The sequence below is a fragment of the Gossypium raimondii genome, chromosome 3 (genome assembly GCF_025698545.1).
Source record: "Gossypium raimondii isolate GPD5lz chromosome 3, ASM2569854v1, whole genome shotgun sequence".
Classification (NCBI taxonomy): domain Eukaryota; kingdom Viridiplantae; phylum Streptophyta; class Magnoliopsida; order Malvales; family Malvaceae; genus Gossypium; species Gossypium raimondii.
The window spans coordinates 8,890,432-8,914,878 of record NC_068567.1 but is presented as its reverse complement, the minus strand read 5'-3'; the positions used below and the strand labels follow the sequence as shown (position 1 = coordinate 8,914,878).

Below are 24,447 nucleotides of genomic sequence, written 5' to 3'. Positions count from 1 at the left end.
GAATAAATTTTAAAGGTGAGCATTTGATACATTAGCAATATACTTTTTAACCTTACAAGTAGAGTTACAAATTTGCTACGTGTCTAATTTCTTTTACTATGTCTAACATGCACTTGTCATCACCCTAATTACCTTTGTGAAAATTTTAAATTCTACTTACAGTATACTAAATGTTTTCCTTTTATAATTATTGATATTTATTTTAGCGGGTGGAAATCAAATTTATTGAGCTCATAAATATTAAATATCACGCTGTAAGAAGATCCTACGTCCATAATCTATCTATACTATATATAAAAGATTGATTAAGGTAGTGTCATTACATGAGGGATGAAATTACTAAAATATCATTACTAAAACATAAGTTCAGATAATTTTAATTAAAAATATTATTTAAGAATTAAACACAAGAATAATCTATTTATTTATATATTTTAATATAAAATATTTCGTAGGATCCATATGTTAGGTGTGATAAAATTTAGTTGTGAATTTTATAAAAAAAAAGTTGTCAATTAAATCACATTTTATCGTATAGTGGTAAATTAAATTTGTGGAGAGTGTGCTACTTTAGTGGCAGCTCATGATCAAAAATCTTCAGCTTTTTAAATTCCTAATCCACGTATAAAACCTTCTCTCCTTCATTTGTTCATACAAATTTTTTCATTTTTGTTTAAATAAAAAAAATAAATCCAAAGATTACATCGGTTTTCACGTATTTTATCCAACAAGGTGGCGCACCATAACAGGTCAGGTGAGTTCGTCGGGTTTCCACCTGTCGGAGATGGCAGTCCCGAACAACAAGAACATGATAGCTGCCGACAAGGACAAGCAGAGGATAGGGTTGAATCATCAGATATGTTTTTTGGATCACAAAGTCATCATCAAGCAACCGAGATGTCTGCAATGGTATCTGCCTTGACTCATGTTGTCTCTGGCCAAAGATTTGCTGCTTGGGATTGTTACCCTTTTAACATGGACGCCACTTGTTTCCAACAGACACAAACTGGTTCAGCTTCTGGTCTTGCTCCATGCAAGATTGGTCAAAAAAGGGGCCGTGCAGAAGACGTTACTGCTCATTTGGTTCAAACAAGCTCTCATGCCCATTCATCATCTCCTGCAACTTCTGGTATCTATGATTATTTTCTATCAAAACCCTTTTTTATTACATGTCAAAACTCGAAGCTGCAATGAAACAGTTAGCTTTAACAGTTTTATTTATTCAGTCTATCTATCCTTTTTTTTTTTTGAACAGTAACTGAAGAAATTGAAACGGCGGCAACCACATCAATGGAAACTGCAGGTGAAGCAGCGGCAGCGTCCAATGAAGAAACCGGCGAGCCGAGGAGAAGATACCGAGGGGTTAGGCAAAGGCCATGGGGGAAATGGGCGGCGGAAATACGCGACCCTAACAAAGCAGCGAGGGTCTGGCTCGGTACATTCGATACGGCTGAAGCGGCCGCCAGAGCCTACGATGAAGCCGCGTTGAGATTCAGGGGAAACAGAGCAAAGCTTAATTTCCCGGAAAATGTCAGAGTTGTTGTTCCTCAACCAATGCAGAATTTTCCAACCACCCAAACACCAGTTTCCAGTTCTCAAACAACCCATTTTCCATCATATTATCAATCCCCACCTACTGCTGATATGCTTAGAGATTATTGGCAATACTCTCAGTTACTGCAGAGCTGTAATGATTTCCACGAACAACAAGCTACAAGCTTGCTGAACCAGATGATTCAATCATCTCAATTACCCAATGTCCAACCGCCATTGTTATCTTCTTCTCTCTCACCACCTTTGCTTTCATCACCATCATCTTCTGCCTCTGCTTCTTTTCCTCTGCTTTTTGGTGAGCAACACCAAATGGGCATTTCCAGGCCGCCCTTTAATCAAACTCAGGTTAGTCAATCAGATTTTCCGGTGCCGCCGCCGCCATGGTCTCATCCTGGTCATCATTCTTCATCCACTTGTTAAAATAAGTATATCCCATTTTTTTATATACAAGGAAGAAATAATGAATTTTATCGTTTATTAAAAACGAGAAGTTAGTGTTTTATTTGGATTTGTAAAAATTTGAACTTTTGATAAAATACAAGAATTAGATTTGACAAATTAAAGCACAGAAATTAGCTCTTCAACTTTGGCATAGTAGAACGATGAAAGTATTAATTAAGACAAAAAAAATACAAAATTTTAATTTTATTTGGAATTTTCCCTTTATTTTATTTTTCTAACTTTGAATTTCTCAATCATTGTTATTGTAAGAAAAAGTATAATTGGGGATAATATATAAAGAAAGAGACAATTAGGATAATATGGATTATCGAAAGAAAGATGTAGAAACAAACCCTCTTTTCCTTTGCTTTACACCCAAAGGTAGGACACTATTTTGAATAACATCAATAGGTCACTTTGCTTCATAACATTTTTAATTCTATTAATCCATTCACATTCTATTTTCGAATAACACAAATTAACATTTAATCTAATTACATCATGTCGTTATACTTTTCAATCATCACTCTGCAAATAAGCAATTTTATTTGTAAAATCAAACTTAGAAGGGAAGAAATCTTTTCTTTTTCAATTTATACGTCTTTCTACATTGACGATAATATTTATTTCAAACTCGTAAAATTATGTATAAAATTCAAAAGCATAGAAACATGATCAAATTCTGCGTGCGGTCTACATAAATATTATATAGATATAAATGAGTACACGGAAAATGTAACAAAATCAAACGACATAAAGCTAACAAAATACATAAATAATACTCTAAAGGGTAAGTATGGGATGACATTAGCTTTAAACCAGCTTCTCAACTCATCCCATTTTTATATTAACCTTCAAAAAATTAATATATACTATCTATTAAACCCGAGTTACTAATTCGGGAGTATTTAGTCTTTTCATTTCAACGAAAACTGATTAAAATATGCATTTGATGGAATTTGAACCCACGCTAATTGGATTATTAAAACCTTAAATTTATCACTTAATCAAAACTTCTTTTTAATATACTTCATACATTTTTGTTTTAATATACACAATTTATATCTACATCAATTATATAATTAGCTTCAAACTGTATGTTTTATTATTTATTATATGTTACTTTTAAACAAGCATTTATGTTTTAAATCAGTAATTTCTTTACGTATAATGCGTGTGATAAAATTTCTAGTAAAACTTTAATAGTGATAGTAAAATTTGAAAATTAGTTTAAGTTGATTATACTTTATGTTGAATTGTGTTAAATTATAATGGAACCCATATGTAGAGAAATGATTGTATAAAACTGTGATTCCACGTCATCCTTATCCTTTCCAATAGGAGAATAACAAATCAAATTTTTTCTCCTGATTTTTAGCATATTTAGTTGGATTTGAATTTTTTCAGGAGAAAAAAATGAAAATCAGGAAGAAAAATCCGATTTGTCATTCTCATGTTGAAAAGAGATAAGGATGATGTGGAATCACAATTTCATACAATTCCTTCTCCCATATGCATTATTTATTATTTGTAATTATAACCTCCTTAAAAAACACTAAAAACACCAAACTTAATTTTTATTTATAAAAGTATTGAATAATTAAGGAAATGTATTGTTTCAGCCCCTAATGGATTTTAACTGTCTCTTTTATTTTCTCAATTAAGAAAAGATTAAAATGGTTTTATGTTAGATTTTCATTTGAATTTTAAGTTATGATATATCGATCGGTGTTTATATTTTTTAAAAATAGCCGAGCTTGAATTATCATTGTGCCAACGAAATAAGAAAAATTAAAAATAATTATTTTATATATTAATAGTAAAAGTTTTAATTTTAGAAATAGAATTAAGTAATTATCAAATATTTTTATTTAATATTTAAAACTAAAAATAAATGAAGCACGACTTTAACCCATTTGTTTATGTAATTTAAAAACTCCAAAGTCATAAATAAATAATTCTGAACCTGATTACTCTCAAGTCTCAAATATTATATATATATATATATATATGTGTGTATTTTAAAAAAAATGGTGCTTTTTTCATTTCTGAAGTCAGCATACAAGATGGAGTCATACGTGACGAGGAGTGCTCGGTACGGATGCTATAAAATGTTGGGGAGTGGGACCCACAAGGACACGTGTTAATCGTTGAACCCAATATAGAGTAATGACGTCAACGTGTGATAGTCAACATCAAGATGCGTGCCCAAAAACAGAGACGTGTTAACCTTTGAGATAACGAGTCTTTTAAGCTTAAATAATCCTTATTATTATTTTATCTAGTTTGATTTAGTAAACTTCTTTTATATTCTTTTACATGTTTTTGTATTTGGAAATAGTAGTTTTAATACATTGATACAAGAAGGAGGGGTACGTTGAACTAGATTTCGTTACAGAATACGCAGGGTGAATGTTTTCAATGGGATGAGGATATCTATGATGAAACATATACTGTCATTCATTCTAATTTGATCGTATAGAATAGTTGAACCCACATGGTGTTTAGTGACCAGCGACATCACATTCCTAACGGAAACTTGAAAGTCTGGGTACCGAATGGCTTGTGTTTGTTCGGATGATGGTGTTGAAAGATAGGACTTGTGAATTACTTCTAGGTTCACTATCGGTTGACTTGTTGCTCAGGTGTCCTTCTAGCTTGTCACGGTCCTCGTGTATCACAAGTAGTTTTTAAATTATTTATCGAAATAAATAATTTTTCAAAATAGTAGTGCCGCGTTTCGTTTATTGTATTGAGTTGCGATGGTTTCCAAACCTTAAAAGGGAATTGAGATAATTGTTATGGAATTATTAAAAGACCTCGTGGAGTTGTATATAATTTATATGCATTTAAGTTTTTAGTGTTGGAGAGCTCAACACCTATGTGTGTTGAGGTATAAATACAAGAAGACAATGACGCTTCTCTAATTAAAATGTCCATTCAACATTCACGGGTTTCAAGTCCTTGAAAGTATAAGCATAGCATCAATCCCTTCTCATCCATTATCTTTTTCACGGGTAAAAAAGTAAATATATATATATATATATATATTTATATTTAACTTTTAGAATGTATACCCACATTTGTAACTTATAAATATTTAATATATTTTTAGATTTAAAATAAATTTCATTAATTATCAGAAGCTTAAATGGATCTAAATTAACATTGATAAATATGCAACTGAATCAATAAGTTCTTACCCTATTAGTATTTAACTAATTAATTATTGTCATCAATAGTTATTTTGTTAGCCATAAATTATTATTCGTAGTTTCAGTGGACACTATACTGACTGAAGACATTCAAGTAGTACTCTGGAGGGAAGTAGCCAATGAGGCATACATATTGGGAAAGGCCTACATGATCATTACTGCTGGAAAAAATCTGGTTAAGAAAACAATTTTCAGTTACAACGGAAGTTTAAAAATTTTGAAAATCGAGCCAGTTTGTGATTTTATAGCAATAAATCTTTCCCAAAAAGTAATCGTGATTTGTACGAGACGGACCTGAAACATTCTTGGCTTTGAACCAAATGACCTTCTCCATTATCCTTGTACCCTCGAATTGTGTCAAGTTAAGCTTGAGCAACACGAACTAAACACAAAACAAGAAACAATTTAATTACTTTTAGTAGGAAAGTAATTCTCTCAAATAGAAACCAGTAAAAATTGTAATTCCTAGAAAATAGAATTTATTTTCATTACTTTCCGGTAGAATAACAATTTATAAGGAGAGATAAGAGAATCTTGGTTGAATAAGTATAACACAAATAATATTTATTTAATAAAAAATAGTCTTCTAATCTAATTGTAAGGGGGAAATCCTATTGATTGCAGCTTTCTCTAAACCTTTGGGAAAAGCATGAAAAAAAGGCTCGAATGGTACGATCCCTCCGTCACCCCAGAATGAAAGGGGCGATCTTGTAGTTCTTGGTCTGTAAAGATACGTTGTTAGGTGCTCCATTTTATTTTCTAATTGAGGCCGAACCTAAACCTGTGCTCGAGAGATAGCTGTCCATACACTAATAAGGGATGTATGGATTATCGAGAAGAGAGGAGCCGTGGTGGTCCCCTCCGGACCGCCCAGATCCTACGAGTGAATAGAAAGTTGGATCTATATTAAATCTCACCTGAATCACCTCCTGCTGAGGGCCTGCTATGCCAAAAGCGAGAGAAACCCCATCCATCTCTTTCCTTTTTACGCCCCCATGTCGCCACATAGAAGGGACCCAAGGGCGTAAAAGGGGATCCTATCAACTTGTTCCGACCTAAGATAATAAGTTCATGGGCTTGGTTTTACTTCACTGTCGAGAAACGAAAGAAGGCTTCTATCTCCAAGTTTAATTCAAACGCAGCTCACTTCTTTTTGGGTGTGAAGCAGTGTCAAATCAAAATACCCAACAACCATTACCTTTCCCTGAAAAGGAAGTGATTCAGCCGCACCTTCTAGTACGACTACCTTGTTACGACTTCACTCTAATCACTAGTCCTGCTTCCGACATCCCCCTTATTGCGATTAAGGTAATGATTTCGGGCATGGCCAGCTTCCATAGTGTGACGGGTGGTGTGTACAAGGCCCGGGAACGAATTCATCACTGTATGGCTGATCGGCGATTACTAGTGATTCCGTCTTCATATAGGTGAGTTGCAGCCTGCAATCTGAACTGAGGACGGGTTTTTGGAGTTAGCTTACCCTTACGAGATCGTGACCCTTTGTCCCGTCTATTGTAGCATGTGTGTCTCCCAAGGCATAAGGGGCATGATGACTTGACGTCATCCTCACCTTCCTTCGGCTTATCACAGGTAGTCTGCTCAGAGTTTTAAACTCAACGGTGGCAACTAAACACGAGGGTTGCGCTCGTTGCGAGACTTAACCCAACACCTTACGGCACGAGCTGATGACAGCCATGCACCATCTATGTCTGCGTTTCCGAAGGCACCCATCTCTTTCAAGTGGATTCGCGGTATGTCAAGCTCTGGTAAGGTTCTTCGCTTTGCATCGAATTAAACCACATGCTCCACCGCTTGTGCGGGCCCTTGTCAATTCCTTTGAGTTTCATTCTTGCGAACGTACTCCCCAAGTGGGATACTTAACGCGTTAGCTACAACACTGCACGGGTCGATACGCACAACGCCTAGTACCCATCGTTTACGGTTAGGACTACTGGGGTATCTAATCTTATTCGCTCCCCTAGCTTTCGTCTCTCAATGTCAGTGTCGGCCCAGCAGACTGCTTTCATCGTTGGTGTTCTTTTCGATCTCTACGCATTTCATCGCTCCACCAAAAATTCTCCCTGCCTCTACCGTACTTCAGCTTGGTAGTTTCCATCGTCTGTCCAGGGTTGAGCCCTTGGATTTGAAGACGGACTTAAAAAGCCACCTACAGACGCTTTACGCCCAATCATTTCGGATAACGCTTGCATCCTCTATATTACAGCGGCTTCTGGCATAGAGTTAACCAATGCTTATTCCCCAGATACCGTCATTGCTTCTTTTCTGAGAAATGAAGTTCACGACCCGTGGGCCTTCTACCTTCAAGTAGTATTGCTCCGTCAGACTTTAACCCATTGCGAAAAATTCTCCATTGCTGCCTTTCGTAGAAGTCTAGACCGTGTCTCAGTCCCAGTGTGGCTGATCATCCTCTCGAACCAGCTACTGATCATCGCCTTGATAAGCTATTGCCTCACCAACTAGCTAATCAGACGCGAGCCCCTTCTCGGGTGGATTCCTCCTTTTGCTCTTCAGCCTATTGGGTATTAACAGTCGTTTTTAGCTGTTGTTCCCCTCCTAGGGGCAGGTTCTTACGCGTTACTCACCCGTCCACCATTGAAAACTCCACTTCCCATCCGACTTGCATGTGTTAAGCATGCCACCAGCGTTCATCCTGAACCAGGATCGAACTTTCCATGAGATTCATAGTTGTATTACTTATAGCTTCCTTGTTCGTAGACAAAGCCGGTTGGGAATTATATTTTATTCTAAGGCATAACTTGTATCCATGCGCTTCATATTCGTTTGAAGTTCGCTCCTAGAAATATAGCCATTCTTACCCTCTCACGTCAATCCCACAAGCCTCTTATTCATTCTTATTCGATCACAGTGGGGGGCAAGGCAAAATAAAAAACTCACATTCGGTTTAGAGATAATCAGACTCGAACTGATGACTTCCACCACGTCAAGGTGACACTCTACTGCTGAGTTATATCCCTTCCCTACCCCCATCAAGAAATAAAACTGACTAATCCTAAGTCAAAGCATCGAGAAACTCAACAACGCCACTATTCTTGAACAACTTGGAGTCAGGCTTTCTTTTTGCACTATTACGGATACGAAAAATAATGGAAAAAGTTAGATTCAATTGTCAAATACTCCTATCGAAAATAGGATTGACTACGAATTTGAGCCATATACACATGGTTTCATAAAACCGTACGATTCTCTCGATCTAAATCAAACAGGTTTTACATGAAGAAGGTTTGCCTCAGCATGTTCTATTTGATACGAATAGGAGAAGCGGTATTCTTAAAAAAATAGAGAAATCAGAACCAAGTCAATATGATACGGATCGACCCCTTCTTCTTGCGCCAAAGATCTTATCATTTCTAAAGAAACTAGAGTTACATCTCTTTTCCAGTTCCATTCAAGAGTTCTTATGTGCTTCCACGACTCTTTAAGACCCCGAAATTTTGACAATTTCTTTTTTTTTAGGAACACATACAAGATTCGTCATTACAAACAGAATAATAGTGGCCCCACAATTAATTACTTAATTTATGAATTTCATAGTAATAGAAATACATGTCCTACCGAAACAAAATTTGTAACTTGCTATCCTATTGTCTAGCGGGCAATGATTTACCTCCGTGGAAAAGATGATTCATTCGTATCCGCATGAAAGCCCAACTCCATTGCATTGTCAAAATCCATGTTGTATATTTGAAAGAGGTTGAGCTCCTTACTTCTCTTATGGTACATTCCTCTTCCCGCTGAGCCCCCTGTCTCCTCGGTCCACAGAGACAAAATGGAATATAGGACTAGGACTGGCGCCAACAGTTAATCACGGAAGAAATGACTCACTGAGCCGGGATCACTAACTAATACTAATACTAATCTAATATTAATAGAATATAATACTAATTTAATACTAATAGAATAGAAAGAAAAGAACTATCTTTTCAGTATACTTCCCCGGTTTCGTTGCTACCGCATATTTTACGCAATCAATTGGATCATATAGATATCTCTTCAACACAACATAGGTCATCGAAAGGATCTCGGAGACTCACCAAAGCATGAAAGCCAAGATCTTTCAGAAAATAGATTCTTATTTGAAGAGTGTATAACTGTATGGATAAGGTCACACTAACCTGTCAATTTGGGATCCAATTCGAGATTTTCCTTGGGGGTATCAGTAAAGAGTTGGAATGTAATAATATTGATTCATATAGGAGGAAAAGATTCTCTGTTGATTCAAATGCTATACCTATGGGATAGGGATAGAGAAAGAGGAACAATCGAAGATTTTGCATAGTACTTTTGATCGAAAAATCAATCTGATTTATTTCATACCCCTCACTCAATGAGAAAATAGGTTAGATTCTATAGGATCAAACCTATGGGACTTAGGGAATGATGGAAAGGAATAAAATTAAAAAATTAAAAAAAGAGGGAAAAAATAATAAAAATAATAAATAAGTAAATAAAAACAAAGTAGAAGAACCCAGATTCCAAATGAACAAATTCAAACTTGTAAAGGATCTTTCTGATTCTTGAAGAATGAGGGGCAAAGGGATTGATCGGGAAATATCTATTTTTCTTATTATAAGATCGTGTGATTAGATCAGCAGATGTTTGGTAAAAAAATCTCCTCTTTTAAGAATAATCAAAAATGGAAAGTATTCAATTGGAACATGAAAACGTGACTGAATTTGTCCTAGTTACTCTCCGGGACAGAGTGGAAAAAGGAAGGAGATTCTTGAACGAGGAAAAGGACCCAATGACTTCGAAAGAATTGAACGAGGAGCCGTATGAGGTAAAAATCTCATGTATGGTTTTGTAGAGTGGCAGTAAGGGTGACTTATCTGTCAACTTTTCCACTATCACCCCAAAACACCAAACTCTGTCTTACGTAAAGTTGCCAGAGTACGATTAACCTCTAGGTTTGAAATCACTGCTTATATACTTGGTATTGGCCATAATTTACAAGAACATTCTGTAGTCTTAGTAAGAGGGGGAAAGGTTAAGAATTTACCCGATGTGAGATATCACATTGTTCGAGGAACCCTAGATGCTGTCGGAGTAAAGGAACGTCAACAAGGGCGATCCTCATATTTTTATGTGAGGCAGATTGAGCCTCTCATGTATTGGTTTCAATTATATGTGCTTCCTGAACTTTAACCCCAACACTTTATAATTTAATCCAACTAAATATTTGATTTTTATTTCCAAAATAAATATTATTTATTTAATCAAATTAACTAAATTAATTTTCCAATTAAATAATTTTCTCAACCCAATTCTAATTTCATTAAAGTCATGGCAACTTGTATTTAATCCAAACATTGAAGGTAAAGTTTGTAACAAAATCTTTCATTATTTCAATTTTTAAAATAAAATATCTTTCTATTCCAACTTTTTATCTAATTTTTTTGGAAATTTCCATTGAAATATGAACATGATTATTTGAGTTTTCTTAAATCTAATCACTTGATTTCAACAAGGTAATGTGTTTTTTAATTATAATCTTTTATTTCAATCATTAGAATTTTATTTCAACAATATTTTTTCATTCATGTTTTGTAATGTGCTAGAGAAAGCTTCAATTTTGTGGGGGTTTTTTTAAATGTTTTTTGGATGCCTTTTTGATTATTTTAGTTTTAGGATCGTATTAGAACAATAATTAGATTTACTTTGAGTTTAGATTAGGTTTTTGAGAGATGCCATTAATGAGCTCTAGAGAGAGAAAGGTTAGGAACTTTCAGTTTTGTTGGGGATTAAAGTTGGTCTAGAGAGATTTAGGGTTTTTAAACTTAGTTATAATGCTAGATTTTAGTTTCTGTAAGTTTAGATTAGGTTTCTCTTAAGTGGTTCTACTAAGCGAAAAAGTGATTCGCTATATCAAATTGCATCTCATGATAAATTTAGGAGTTTTTGTTTATTGTTTTGGATGTGTTATTGTAGCAAAGGAGGTGGTCGAGTCATCTAAGGCTAAAAGGAAGAAAACGGTTATGGAGGCTTAATGAATTCAGTTTGTTCTTACTAAATTCAATTTTTCAATATACGTTTGATTAAATAAATAACCTTACGGTTGTGTTGTTAATTATATACTTTTGTAGTTAATTGATCTCGTGGAATATGAAACTTGTCTTGTTGATTGTCTATTGAAGTGCTTTGTGATTATACATATTTTGCTATACGGGTATGGTGAATGCTATGGATATAGAAATAATTTGAGTTCTAAACGCTAAGGTTGATGTTTATTGCTTTTATATGGTGTTGAAATAATGATGCCTATTAAACAAATTGGAAAAGCTTCGGGTATAGTTGGCATGCTATAAGATATTTGTGTTCGGAGCTTACATATGGCATTTGTGTGCATGCTTATAGTGTTTAAGGAAGTTGTGTCTATACATGCATTGGACTATTGTTATCATTTTTGGTGCTTGTGTTTAATATTTTGGAGTCTCCGAGGATTATCAGTGTATCCATTCTTTATTTCTAAATTTGGTTAATAGGGGGAAATCGAAAATGTTAATTCAACATATCAATGCCTTGTTTGTTTGGAATAATGATGAATATGACATTCAAAGATCAATATCTCAATGGTATGCAAAAGATTTCCTATGCTTCAACAATTTAATATGTGTTTAGGTTTTGTACGCATCCGAATGTTGCTTACATTATTGTAAAATGTAGATATTTGAGCAATTCAGGTATGGATAATTGGAAAGCAATTAAATGATTCATACGTTATCTTCAGAAAACAGAACAATACATGTTCATAAGTCAAACGTCTGATAAGTTAAAAATCGTTAGGTATATAGACTCTGATTTTGATGGAATATGGTTGCAAAATTGCCAATAGGCTGCAAATTGTGACAATAAATGTTAGTCTTGTATTCTAATAACAATAGGAAGACATCAACATCAATGCACATAAACTTGAAATTCATTGTTGTTAAAGTAAGAGTTTAGATTGGTTAGATGTCTATAAAGCATATTGGGGCAAGCTTCATGACTGCAAATCCATTTACTAAGAGATTACCACCAAAGGTTTTTATGGGCACACTGCTTATATTTGTGTAATGTCATTTCTGGATGTTCAGGTTAAGTGGGAGTTTGTAATTTTAAATGTTTTTTTGTTATAAAAACATTTTTTGTTATTTCAATTTAAGGATATTTTAAGATTATTTTGTGCAGAAATAATGTTTATTTAGTTTATTCACATTTTGATTTTGGTAAGGTTTGATATCACTAATGTTTAAGGAGGACTAGTTGAAAATAAACATTTTATATCACATTGCATGTAATTTTCATGTTATTCATCCATACTTGATCTATGTCATTTGGTTGTGTTAATATATGTGACCGTGGGATGAATTTAGTTATGATATATGTAATAAAAATCGCCTAGATTCTATGTTAACATAATTAATAGACAAGATTGTTGGAAGTACCTTTTGGTCATGATAATAAAGTTTTGACCTTACAAGGTTATATAATGACATGTAATTATAAACTAATTAGTACATACACATAATGTGTGTGGTCCAAGTATGAGATTGTTAGATAATATGGACATCACATATATATTAAAAAATTACATGTTATTATTTACTATTATAAAAGATTAGCTCAAATAAAAGTGACCTAATTTGGTTAAAACTTAATGGGCTTCAGTTATTAAATAGAGAATGAGTCGAATATGTGCAGATACTCTAGTAACTAATTTCTAATTGATGATGAGTTGATTAGAAATTAATGTTAATATGCAAAAGTCATATATTGAGATTATAGTCCCCAAATTACACATACATAACTTTTCTGACATCTCATCTTCAGATGTCAGAAAAGAGAGGACCATTTTCTCTAAAATACTTGTGTGCTAATTTGAAATATCAAAACATAATACCTAAAGAATTCAATATATTGATGGATTCAAGTTTTTTTTGTTCTTAATGATCTAACATAAAAATCCCGATTTACGGTTTTAAATTTTATATTAGAATTTCAAGGTTCTAACATTCAACACTAATAATGAAACTCGACACATATAAATACCGAGATATTCTTTAAAAAATTGTATTATAAAAATAATTTTAAAAAAGTACCTATGCTAATATCCGAATAAAATGAATACATATACAATATTTAGGTAAACTAAAGTTGTACAAAATGATTTACTATAAGAAATGAAAGCTTCAAAAGCATACTAATTTAGACTTTTCATTAGTTAGTTTTTAATAATAAAAACAGTTTTTTCCCCTAAAATTATGTTAAAATAAGTTTGGTACAATCGTTTTGACACGTGATCTAATGGCTTTAGTTCCTTAAAACATTTTTTTTTCACTTACCTACCATCTCCTACCCTCTTTGGGTAACGAGAAACTCTCTTTTTTTTTTCATATATTTTATTTGTATGCATAATTGTTAATCGACTGACTATAGAAATTTTAACTATGGTTGAAATTTAGTTATGTGTGTTTAAATTTTATTTAAAAATTTTAAAATAAATAAGACATGTAATAAAATCTTAATTTTCTTGAATTAATTATTTCTAATGTTCACATATCAAATAATTACTATATCTTTTGGCCTTTCAAAGAATTAATTTTAACCCTTAATTTATTTTTTGTCAAATTATCCTAAAATGGATAGAAGAGTTAATGTTTAACATATATGTGGTTTGCAGCGTAAATGACACATTAGTATTTAGTTAATTTTTAAATTTAAAAATATTTAAAATGTTTTTTTTTAATTTTTAAAATTTTTAAAATTAATTAAATACAAACGTGTCATTTACGCGGCAAACCACGTGTATGCAGCATCAGGAAAGTTAAAAAAAAAAACGTTAATTTTTCGTTCATTTTGAATGATTTGACAAAAAAACGTATATTTATAGACTAAAAATGTAAAAAAAATTAAATAAAAGATTAAAATGAATATTTGTAAAATTAAAACGGCAAATAAATTATTATGCGTTTTCTTTATTAATATCAATTTGGGAATTTGTACAAATGTGACCTTTTAGGTTGTGGTAGATGGATATTTTTCAATTTTTCTTTTTTAATTGAGAATATCAAATTAATGAAAAGCATATATTATTTACCGTTTTACTCCAATAACCATGAAAATATATATTGAAAAAAACACACATTGTGATGTTAATGGTAAATGATTTTCTTTAAATTTTATTTTTATATAAAATAAAAATAATTATTTTCATATTTTAAAGTTGTATTAAATGATAGCTAATTGAAAACTTTGAGATAATAAAGTTGAGTTAAATTTTATTTTGATTTTAATCTAATTTAAATTTTACTATGAGTGGGCCCAATTTATTATTATTTTGTTTAAGTACAAGATAATTAAATACTTTGCACGTCCTTCTCCATTTGTAACAATTCTATGCCAATCCAGCTAAAGACTCAATCGGGGAAAAATATTCTTTTTAATGAAACTTTACCAAATAATGTCCAAAAGTCATATAATAAACTTTATCTTATCAAAATAAAGTCCAAAACCCCCAAAATTAAATTTAATATAAAAATAATAGAGAATTGAATTGAATTATCACGGACGGTCGACCAAATTAAACCGAACTCAGTCTGATATTTTTAAGAAAAATAATTAATATATGAATATTAATTTAATACCAAAAAATATTATTATTTTTGGTATAAAAGATATTGATATTTAGTTACTGTTTATAAGCACCTAACAACCAAAACTTAAAAAATAAAAAGAAGTGAGATTTGGGATGATGGAGCATTGGATGCTTAGGTGAGGTTAGGTGGCCTTGTCTCTTTGTTTTTAGGGTTCAACTTTAACTTACTACTAAACCCCTCCCTCTGTTTCTCAAATTCTCAACCCCATGTTAAAAGCTAGGGAAGTTGGGTACCACTAGGTTGGATTTTTTTGCATTTAGGAGTAATGATATATTTTCTATCTAAGTTGGTATTACGAATTAATCATACACTAATAAATATTATTATAACAAATATTTTTATGTAAAATACTTAAATGAGTATAAAAGATAAATATATAGTGAACTTTTTACATAAATTAAAAAAAAAAGAAGAAAGAAAGTCTAGTCTTCGAAAGATACATATATGATTAGTCGTAAATGGGGAGTGGATTATTAGTTATAAAATGGAAATGACAAAAACCAAACATTTTAATTGATTTTAGGTTAGAATGAAAAGAAATGGCCCGGAAATTTGGTTGAAATGCAATGCCTACCCTTTTTGCTTTATTATTTTTGACAAAGATTGTGTGGTCTCTAAACCAGAGTTTGAGGTCCTTTCCTAAACTAGTGGAGTTCAAGCTTGTAGCTTTCCATTTTGTGTTATAACTTAGTTTTCTATCCCATCATCATTCTTTTCTTCTTGTTTCTTTTCAAGTATATTTATTAATTGTTACGATCGGAATTAAATAATTAACTCGTAAATCTTAAAGTCCTTAAAACTTATTTTTTATCTTTAAGCTTTTCGAGTTTGATTATTATTATTATTATTATCTTGAATTAATTATGATTTGTGATGAGACCTAACTGGTCCAATTGGTATTGAGGATGGGGATGGGATTTTGTTTTGGTACTACAATCCCAATGTTAAATTGATAATTTTTAAATAAATAAAGATTTTATAATTAACGGTTGGGTTGGGATCCGATCGGTATATTGATCTGGACAACAAGTTGAATTGATTTTTGAGTGAATTGTTTTAAACGAATTCAATCAAATTAAAAAAAAAACATGATTTTCTCTTCTTTTTTTTAATATGAATTTAATAACTTATTGACTAGAGCATTTTATTATATTGCAGGAGAACAAAAAAAGCTTTAGCAAAATTCCACATTGTATGCCCATCAATTATTAGTGGTTTTTTATGGTATCTTTGCAAAAGACCTCTTGCAACCAACAAATTGTCCTTATTGACTTGGATATCAAATGTAAAGTCTGCTACAATTTGTAGGATATTGTCTACTTTGACCTATTAAGACCTCACAATAGTTTTCCTTAAAAAACACCATATGTTGAATATTAAAAAAAAAATATATCATGACTAGCATAGCACCATGCCATCATCCCCCTAACAAAACTCTTTTGAATCCACATTTTTGTATCTATTGTCTAGTAGCTAACATGATACCCAGCAACATAGTTGAGTCTGCCATTCTAAACCCTCTGCACCCGACCCAACTCTGCATGCAAGACAATGATATATCATCACATCACATGCTAATTACGTCCTTTAGATTCTTCACTTCTCATCCTTGACCTCTTCCATGGTGTTAACTCTTTAAACACTGCAGATGCTTCATATCTTTCCTCTTTCATCATCTGATTGAGACTGCTTCCTAAACTTCATGTATTGTGGGACTCCTAGGACCACTAACAACCAGTCACATTCAACCCTAATTCACCTGACTCTCCCCTGTTCTTCATACTATTTATTAACACAAAAAAGAAAGAGATTTTCAATAATTTTCATGTTTGGAGCAGTAAAAATAATATTTTTACAAACTGAAATTTAAATAAAAAAGAAGCAAAAACCAAAACTAGACATTCCACCCAACGTTGCATATCATTCAACAATACTAAGAGAGAGGGTAAAAGTAAGACAACTATTCACTTATCTTCTCATAACAATTACAAAGACACATCCAAAGACACTAACCGCATGCCAATTCATGCAGTGGCAACTCTATACAAATTAACCCCATCATTGTCGACCTTCTTTCCCCGTCATATAGCTTCTGCTTTCCGTCACTTTGGAATTGGAAAGCACATCATCGGTTGCGATTTCCCAACTACCACTTCTCCTTCCCCAACTCGAGTGTCTAGTTTCGGATCGAATTGTAGGAGCTCGATGATCAGAATCCAGAATAGCATCAACCTCCAAGGCGGTATGAGCAGGGCCATTGCTCCCTCTACTGCGGATGTCCTCATCAATTTCCTCGATATTACGTCGCTGGGAGATCTTCAATAGATCTTCACCAATCTCTAGATCATCCTCTACTTTGGGACGTGGATCACCACCGCCTAGATCTTCAGCTTCTGCTCCCTGAATACTTTGTAAAGTAGGCCTTGGCACCTCCTCTCGAACAAAAGCCCGGAAATTGTTCTTTGAGGGCTTTACCTTTGTGCAAAATACTTCAAGAAAATTACTTGGACAACCCAGATTGTAAACATTGATTCTATTGTCAGCCCTAAATCGGAAATTTTCATATGTCGTCTGGAAAACATAGAGGCACTTTAGTCAACAACTAAAACACTTGTGGGATGGAATCAAACAAAAATGAATCTATGCTCCTTATCACGTGAAATTCAAATCTTGCCAACATGCATTCTATTTCCAATTTTTAAAAAAAGCTAGATTCAAGGCCTAAAACTTACTATTTTATTTCTTGGAGGACTTTCCCATATTTATTTACAAAACTCTGACAAGACAGGAGGGCAGGAAAAGCTATGTAAGAACTTGGGTCAATTTTTATCATACTTGATTCAAACTCTTATGTGCCTTTCAAAAACAAAATCAAGCTCTGATTTGTACTAACTAAGATCAAGCACAACATAAATTGTCCTAGAGCAACCAAGAGAAATTGACAGACCTGGTTTGTTGAGATGAGGTACAAGTGAAACCCAGTAAGCCCGCCAACAAACCACAGTGCGATGAAACAATATGTCATTAGTATGACAGATGGAGGAGATTCTTTCATTGCTTTCCAAACTGTTCCTTGGTGATCATCCATCAGAACCTTGATGTACAATGCTGACATGGAGAATACATAGATGCAGAGAAGAGTTGCCGAAGAAACGAACATAAAGAAATACCGGTAATTTCGCTGCTCAAATACACAACAGTTATCCTCCTAACAAAGCACCGCTTGAGAGAAGCAAGCAAGAAGCATTCAGAACAATATTAATAAACAAACTTATCAGATAAAAGAACATACCAATCCAATACATTGGCCCACCCAAGGACAATGATGATCAAAACGCTCCACACAATTGTTGCAAATGGAACAGTGGGAGCAACGGGGAGGACGATAAAGCATGCACGTGTCACAATACTTCACCCGTACATGAACCCCATTAACCATAACTTCCTTGGTTCGAGGGAATTGGAGGCTGGGTGTTTGCCTACCCCCAACCTCAGCTGAAACAGAAGAATCATAGCGGAACTCCTCCTCTGGTGGATGTGAATTGCGTGGTATGATTCCTGGGTCCCGGGCTGATGTGAGGAAAAGAAGAATCAACACCTATCAAAATAAATTGTACTATTAAACTTAACAGCAATTTGGACAACCCAAAAGGAACAGTTGCCAATAATAAGAGACTAGAAGTTATCCGAAAGGTCTACAACTTTATAAATGCATTCATCATATGAAATTAAGTCAAGAAATTAGAAGAGGCTATCCTAAATATTATCTAGATCTGAGAAGGCCAACCTTCTACGAGAACTCAATTTCCAGCACAAAGTCAACAATTGATCTAAATCAAATGAAAGGGTTCCACCATCTATTCTACCAAAATATATTTTAAAATTTAGAAGATCGATTATTTTCTGAATTGAAACATAAAAGTTTCTTTACTCTAAATTGTGACAATTTATCTTCAATAAATGCCCATGAGAATTCATTCAATAAAATTATAACAGAATGATAATTTCCGAGAAATCCTATCATTTTGGTACTCAGTGAAGTTCATAAAGTTCTTAGAAAAATGGTTTAACTGCTGGCATTCAGGGCGATCAACTCAACAGTAGTTGTTCTAAAACCTCAACAAAGAACAGTCATGCAAGAAGTAAAAGGTGAAGACTTACATAGATAGTAAAGACAATTGCTACAGCCAGAATTGCATATCCCGCATTATATGGAGAAAATGCATGCCGAAGATGCCTTGCAACAAATACACAAAAGATAATAACAGGAACAGTGATCAGCAATAAGGTAACGAGCAGAGACTTAGCATCTGGCCCGAATATCAGCCTCCCACCAAGAATAAACTTCTGCAAAATGCAAATAAAAGAGGAAATGAATGCTGAATGATCATTCCACGATCAGTCTAGACAGTAGAAAGTAAGGATAAAATGAATAACACCGGATGAGCTATCAACCTACCACATTTCCATATTTTAACACTGTTAGTCTAAATATTTTAAAAAATTACATCCTATTATTCAGTTTTGGTCCTAGTCAAAGTACATCCATGCATCCTAAAGCACTCTTCTAAGTTTCACATTTATTCAGTTTTGGTCTTAGTCAACCTACATCCATGCATCCTAAAGCATTCTTCAAAGTTCTAACTTTTATTTACCTCCAACCTAAGTTTACTAATTAATATTATTTACAAATAGAATGTCCAAGGGCATCATCTTGAAATATACTTGGTAAGTTTAACCATGACCAGCACAAAGTATGAGGACTTAAAAGTAGTTTCTTGCTGTAAATATGTAATAACATGAAACTTGTAACTGCTTCCCTCTACATATCCACAATAAATCAACATATGTATCTAAAAAATTACTCCTTTAACATAACATCTACTTCAAGATCCTGATTAATTAACTATCAAATTGGGGGTAAGGCGTGAGGAGCTGATATTCTATGTTACTTGGACTCGGGCATGAGTGCCGGATATGGGTATGTCCTCAACACGGGTATATGATTATATTTGTTTGAAGTTTTTCTATGTATTTGGAGGATTCTTAGAGGTCATATCCTCATATCCATGAGTCAGACACGAGTGTTGGACATGGGTACTTCAAGAAAAATAAAGGGTCCGAGTAACATAGTTGATAATTAAGCATTATATCTAAGTTTGTTTGTTTTTTTTCGCTTCAATGGATAGGTTGAATAAATGCTTTACACTTTTTCAATGGTATTCAATAATTATGAATTTTATAAAATTTCAGAAGGGGAATAACATCAAGTGCGATGAAAGTAATAATTAAGCAAGCAAATTTCCTACAGTTGAGCATTTAGATCAATACATTGCTTTTACAAGTCTTCACAAGTAGCAGAAGGGCTCCTAAAGAACCAAAAAGGACAGGGGTATAACCTTTGACATGTACTCAGAGCAGTAGGAATAACAAAATCTTCTCGTAGTTCCTATACTAACCATATGATTGCTATAATTATCTTAACTTTCTCTTAGTCTATAAAACATTTATCTGCCTCTGTGAACAACAGAAAAGGATTGTCGGGATACTAGAAGCCCCATGACAATAGTTGAAATCCTCGATCACAAACAAATTCACACAACTTTTTCCAAAAGTTCAAAGCATAATTTCCATTTCGAAATCATCATCTTCTATAAAATAACGTGCTAACCATATGCATTTTTTTACTTATAGATATCATATTATGATCAGATAACACTAAAAATACGTAAAAAAAGGAAACCAAGCACTCAAAGGAAGACTCTGAAAGGAACTAAATAGGGTGTTCTGATCATCTAATAGTAAAACACAGTAATGGTAGTATCACAATGAATTACAAAGCAAGTTAAACAGCAAGAGAGGCTTACAAGGAATTGACCTATAACTCAGGAGTCCATAAACCTTCACTAGTAAATATGATGTGGCCATCTTTGAACAACTTCACTACTCTACAAAGCTAAAGCTGGACCAAACAAGGGTATGGAAGAAACATTACCACAAGTACCATATACAAGTTCCTTAAAAGACCAAAAAAATTATGGTCATGGGGCTTCTGGAAAAGGAGCAACACAAAGTTTCACAACTTTTTTTAATCTTGTTTTTCCTGGAGGATAGGGGTGCTAGGGACTGAAAATCTGACCCGTAACTTCCAACAAATGTAGTCATTCCTCTCAAAAATCGATCACAAACTAGAACCACATTACTCCTCCTTCTACCATTAAACAATACTTTTGCACTGGTTCCTGCACAAAAGCATTCCTTTTGATCTAGAGATCGCTGCACTAATAAAGTAACAAGTATATCCAAGCAGTCACCAAACTTGGAAAAGCAACAGCTTGATTATTAAGGTTTCAAATTAGGGAGAAGTTAATTAGAACAGAAGAGAACCTGTCTCATTTGGTCTTCCACATTTGCAAGAACTTAGTAACATTATAATTATACTTACGTCATCGATGCCATTTCTCTCAAAACATTGGGAGATGAGGTTCAAACTCTTAATAACACATAAAAGTAGTGCTAGAGTTCTCACGACTGATACAAAACACACATGGCACCCTTCAATGCAAAAATACATTAGAACCAACCATGTATCAAGCATGGATTCAGTCTACTTTCCCCAAAGTAATTCGGCATAAAAGCACACCAACTCAACCTAAAAACTGTAAGGCTATATTCCATACCTCTAGTCAACAATCCATAACTGACTTTTTTTCAAAGCCAAAGATTTTCCTCCATTTGGTCATAAAGAGTAAATAACAAATGCTTCACTAACATTAACCAAGCTCTTTGCCTAACTTCATAAATGCAGAACAAACAGTCAAAAACAGCCCCCCAGAAAAGTAAAGAGTTCACTATTTTCTCCATGCTTTCCCCATTTTCTCATTATCATTAATTCATAGCACCAAAAATCCAACTAGCAGGAAAATAAACTAGAAAGAATTGTCAACTGATTAAAAAAACCCAAAACCTAAAAACCCTACTAATAACTAAACCAAATTAAAACTAACTCATTTTTCTACAAACCAAACGAATCTAACAAATACCCAGATACCAAAAACCATGCATTTCAATAAAGAAAATCGACAAAAGATGAAAAAAAAAAACACTGAACATCCTTACATTACTTCCTTTCCAAACTTCATACACTCTCTTTTCCATTAGAGAAACTTCAAAGCCTCTTCTTCCCTACTGTAGCTTTATTGAACTAGGCTTGAACTGAGTTGGGAGGATTTGAAACTTGTGCGGGAGTTTCAGTTCATTTAAAATATATATATATATTTCTATTTTTGAAAAAAAAAGACAGAAAATCCCAAAAACCTCTCCTCGCGAAAAGCTTCACAAGCACACACTGAAAGAATCGTACTCAATTGGGTGATGATTGAATCCGTAAAACGCCTGTGTTGAACCCTCTTACTTTTAGGTATTTAATAATAAAGAAAAATAAAATAAATTAATTCTATATAATAATGTTTTAATTTTAAAATACAACTAAATTAATTTTGCAAACCCTGTGAGTGTTGGCTGATGTTGCGTCGTTTTATCATCTTTTTCGAATTGAAAGTGAACTTTTTGGGGTTAGAATTGTCCAGCTTTGAGTGGCCAAGATGAGGTGGCGTCATCTTATTGGGGCAAGTATACCAGGAATTTTCTTTCTTTCTTTCCTTTTATTTATTCAAGTCATCGAAAACTGTAAAGGAAGAATCTAGTGCTAAATTACTGCGTTTTGCCCAAATATTTACTGCAACAAATATTTCGTTTTTTATTAGGTTATTTGAAAATATTTAATTATTGTATATATAAAATTAAAAAAATAAATTAAATTTCAAATTTCAACACAGACAAAAAGTATTTAAATATTACAAGATTTAAAAAGAAAAATTATAACCCACGACGGAGTTTTCTGCCGGCTTGCAGAGGAGATCCAATGTGCACCAAATGGAACCTTAGTGTACTAGATTTTGTTGCCCTTGCTAATATTGTGGTTTAATTGTAAATTTTATTCATCTATGTAGAAGCCCAATTTCTGCCCAAGCCCAGATACAAAAATAACAGTCCATTTTACAAAAAAATAACAAACCCAAACATAAAAATAAGCCCAAACCCATTTACAACCCTAGCCCACAAACTATTCTCAGCAAACCTAGGGTTCTCTAACCCTCTTTGCGCCGCATGTTTACCACGCCTCTGCCGCTCCTCGTGCACGCGCCCTGCCACCGCCGTTGGCCTTGTCTGACACCTGTAGAGGAGTAAATGAAAAGCAACAGGAGAATCCGGCGAAATAAAGAACAAAAAACAAAAAAAAGAAAAGACGAAACAATTGTAATATGGCTATAAAAGCCAAAGCTTTCTCGTTGTAGTTTTTTTTTTCTAACGCTACGAGTAATCGAATCTGAATCGAGATTTTAAAAGGTGGAAATTTGATTGTATTCATTTCGTTTTCTGTTTCCCCTCTTTTATTGCTTTTACTTTTCGGTTTTAACAAATAGTGTAGATTAAGAGAGAGGGGAGGAAAGAAATACCTGGGGCACCCTTGGCCGCGTTGTCGGAGCCCTCTCCGTCGCCGAAATCGGCTCTAAAGGCAGGGCCAAAAGTTTCTTTCTCTCGGCGTTCAGGCCAAGCAACCTCGGCCTCTGAACGAGATTTGAAACGGGCTAGATTTTTCCCTTTCATAACGCTTAGCCACCGCCACCCTGGCGGCGTTCTTGGGTGGCCACGACCGGATCTTGGCCCGGAGAGGGGAGAGTCCTGAGAGAAAAGAAGATTTTTTTTAAAAAGTTTTTTCTTTTGCATTGACAAAAATGAAAATTTCAGAAAAATTTTTATTTAAATCGCATGGGGTAAATGGCGCCGTTTTGCGCAAATCACTGACGTCGAAACGACGTCGTTTCATCGACATACCCGAGCGCCGACCCGACCCATCCTCAGGATCCGCGTGTTTGCGGTGAAGGGACTAATTGCGTGCGGAGTCCTTCCGCTCTTTGGCTGTGGTGCAATCTGATCATTTTTCATTTGTTTTGAAATTAGGCCGCGAATTTTGCCCCTGTTTCAATTCGGTCCTTGGGTCAGGTGTGACCCCCTCAGTTAAAACGCTGCGTTTCTGGATTGGGGGCTTATTTCTCTGTAGGTCCTTTGAACTTTGAGCGCGTTTCAAGTCCAGTCCCTTGCATCCCTTTTTTTTAGATTTTTGCGATTTTGACCCCAAAATTTGAACCTGGATGCGATTCGATCCTCGGCCTATTTAACCGATTTTTTTATTTTTTATTTTTTATTTATCGTTTATTTTTTTCATTTTTTATTTTAATATTTTATATTTTACGTTCTTTTTTAATAAAAATCAGTCATTGAATGTTTTTTCTTCAAGGTTATTTATTTATTTATTTTCTAGTTTTGGTCAAAATTACATTAGCTTCATTTTCTTCAAGGTTATTTATTTGTTATTCTCAAAATACTTTTCAAATTTCCTTTGTATTACGTCTTTGTTATTGTATTATTGTTATCTTTTTATTGTTGCTTACATAACTATTATCCATGCATGTTGATATTAAACTTGTAATTATCAACTA

General features: G+C 33.7%; 2 protein-coding genes and 1 pseudogene across 3 annotated transcripts; 1 reads left to right on the top strand and 2 right to left on the bottom strand.

Annotated features, from left to right (window-relative positions):
- The first annotated feature begins 579 nt into the window (after positions 1-579).
- On the top strand, positions 580-2,056 carry LOC105797031 (ethylene-responsive transcription factor ERF110). 2 transcript variants are annotated; one of them, XM_052628094.1, is made up of 3 exons: positions 580-909; positions 1,000-1,129; positions 1,256-2,056. In XM_052628094.1, the coding sequence occupies exons 1-3, from the start codon at positions 859-861 to the stop codon at positions 1,972-1,974; spliced, it is 900 nt and encodes a 299-aa protein (XP_052484054.1). In that variant the 5' UTR covers positions 580-858; the 3' UTR covers positions 1,975-2,056. The 2 variants fall into 2 exon arrangements, with proteins under 2 accessions (XP_052484054.1, XP_012482409.1); XM_012626955.2 differs by having other exon boundaries at positions 581-1,129.
- A 4,417-nt stretch (positions 2,057-6,473) lies between these two features.
- On the bottom strand, positions 6,474-8,219 carry LOC128039898 (uncharacterized; annotated as a pseudogene).
- An 8,475-nt stretch (positions 8,220-16,694) lies between these two features.
- On the bottom strand, positions 16,695-22,300 carry LOC105797029 (protein S-acyltransferase 8). Its single transcript, XM_012626952.2, has 5 exons — positions 22,004-22,300; positions 19,046-19,231; positions 18,177-18,482; positions 17,832-18,065; positions 16,695-17,455 (listed from the first exon to the last, which is right to left on the bottom strand). The coding sequence occupies exons 1-5, from the start codon at positions 22,040-22,042 to the stop codon at positions 16,943-16,945; spliced, it is 1,278 nt and encodes a 425-aa protein (XP_012482406.1). The 5' UTR covers positions 22,043-22,300; the 3' UTR covers positions 16,695-16,942.
- Between the last annotated feature and the right edge of the window lie 2,147 nt (positions 22,301-24,447).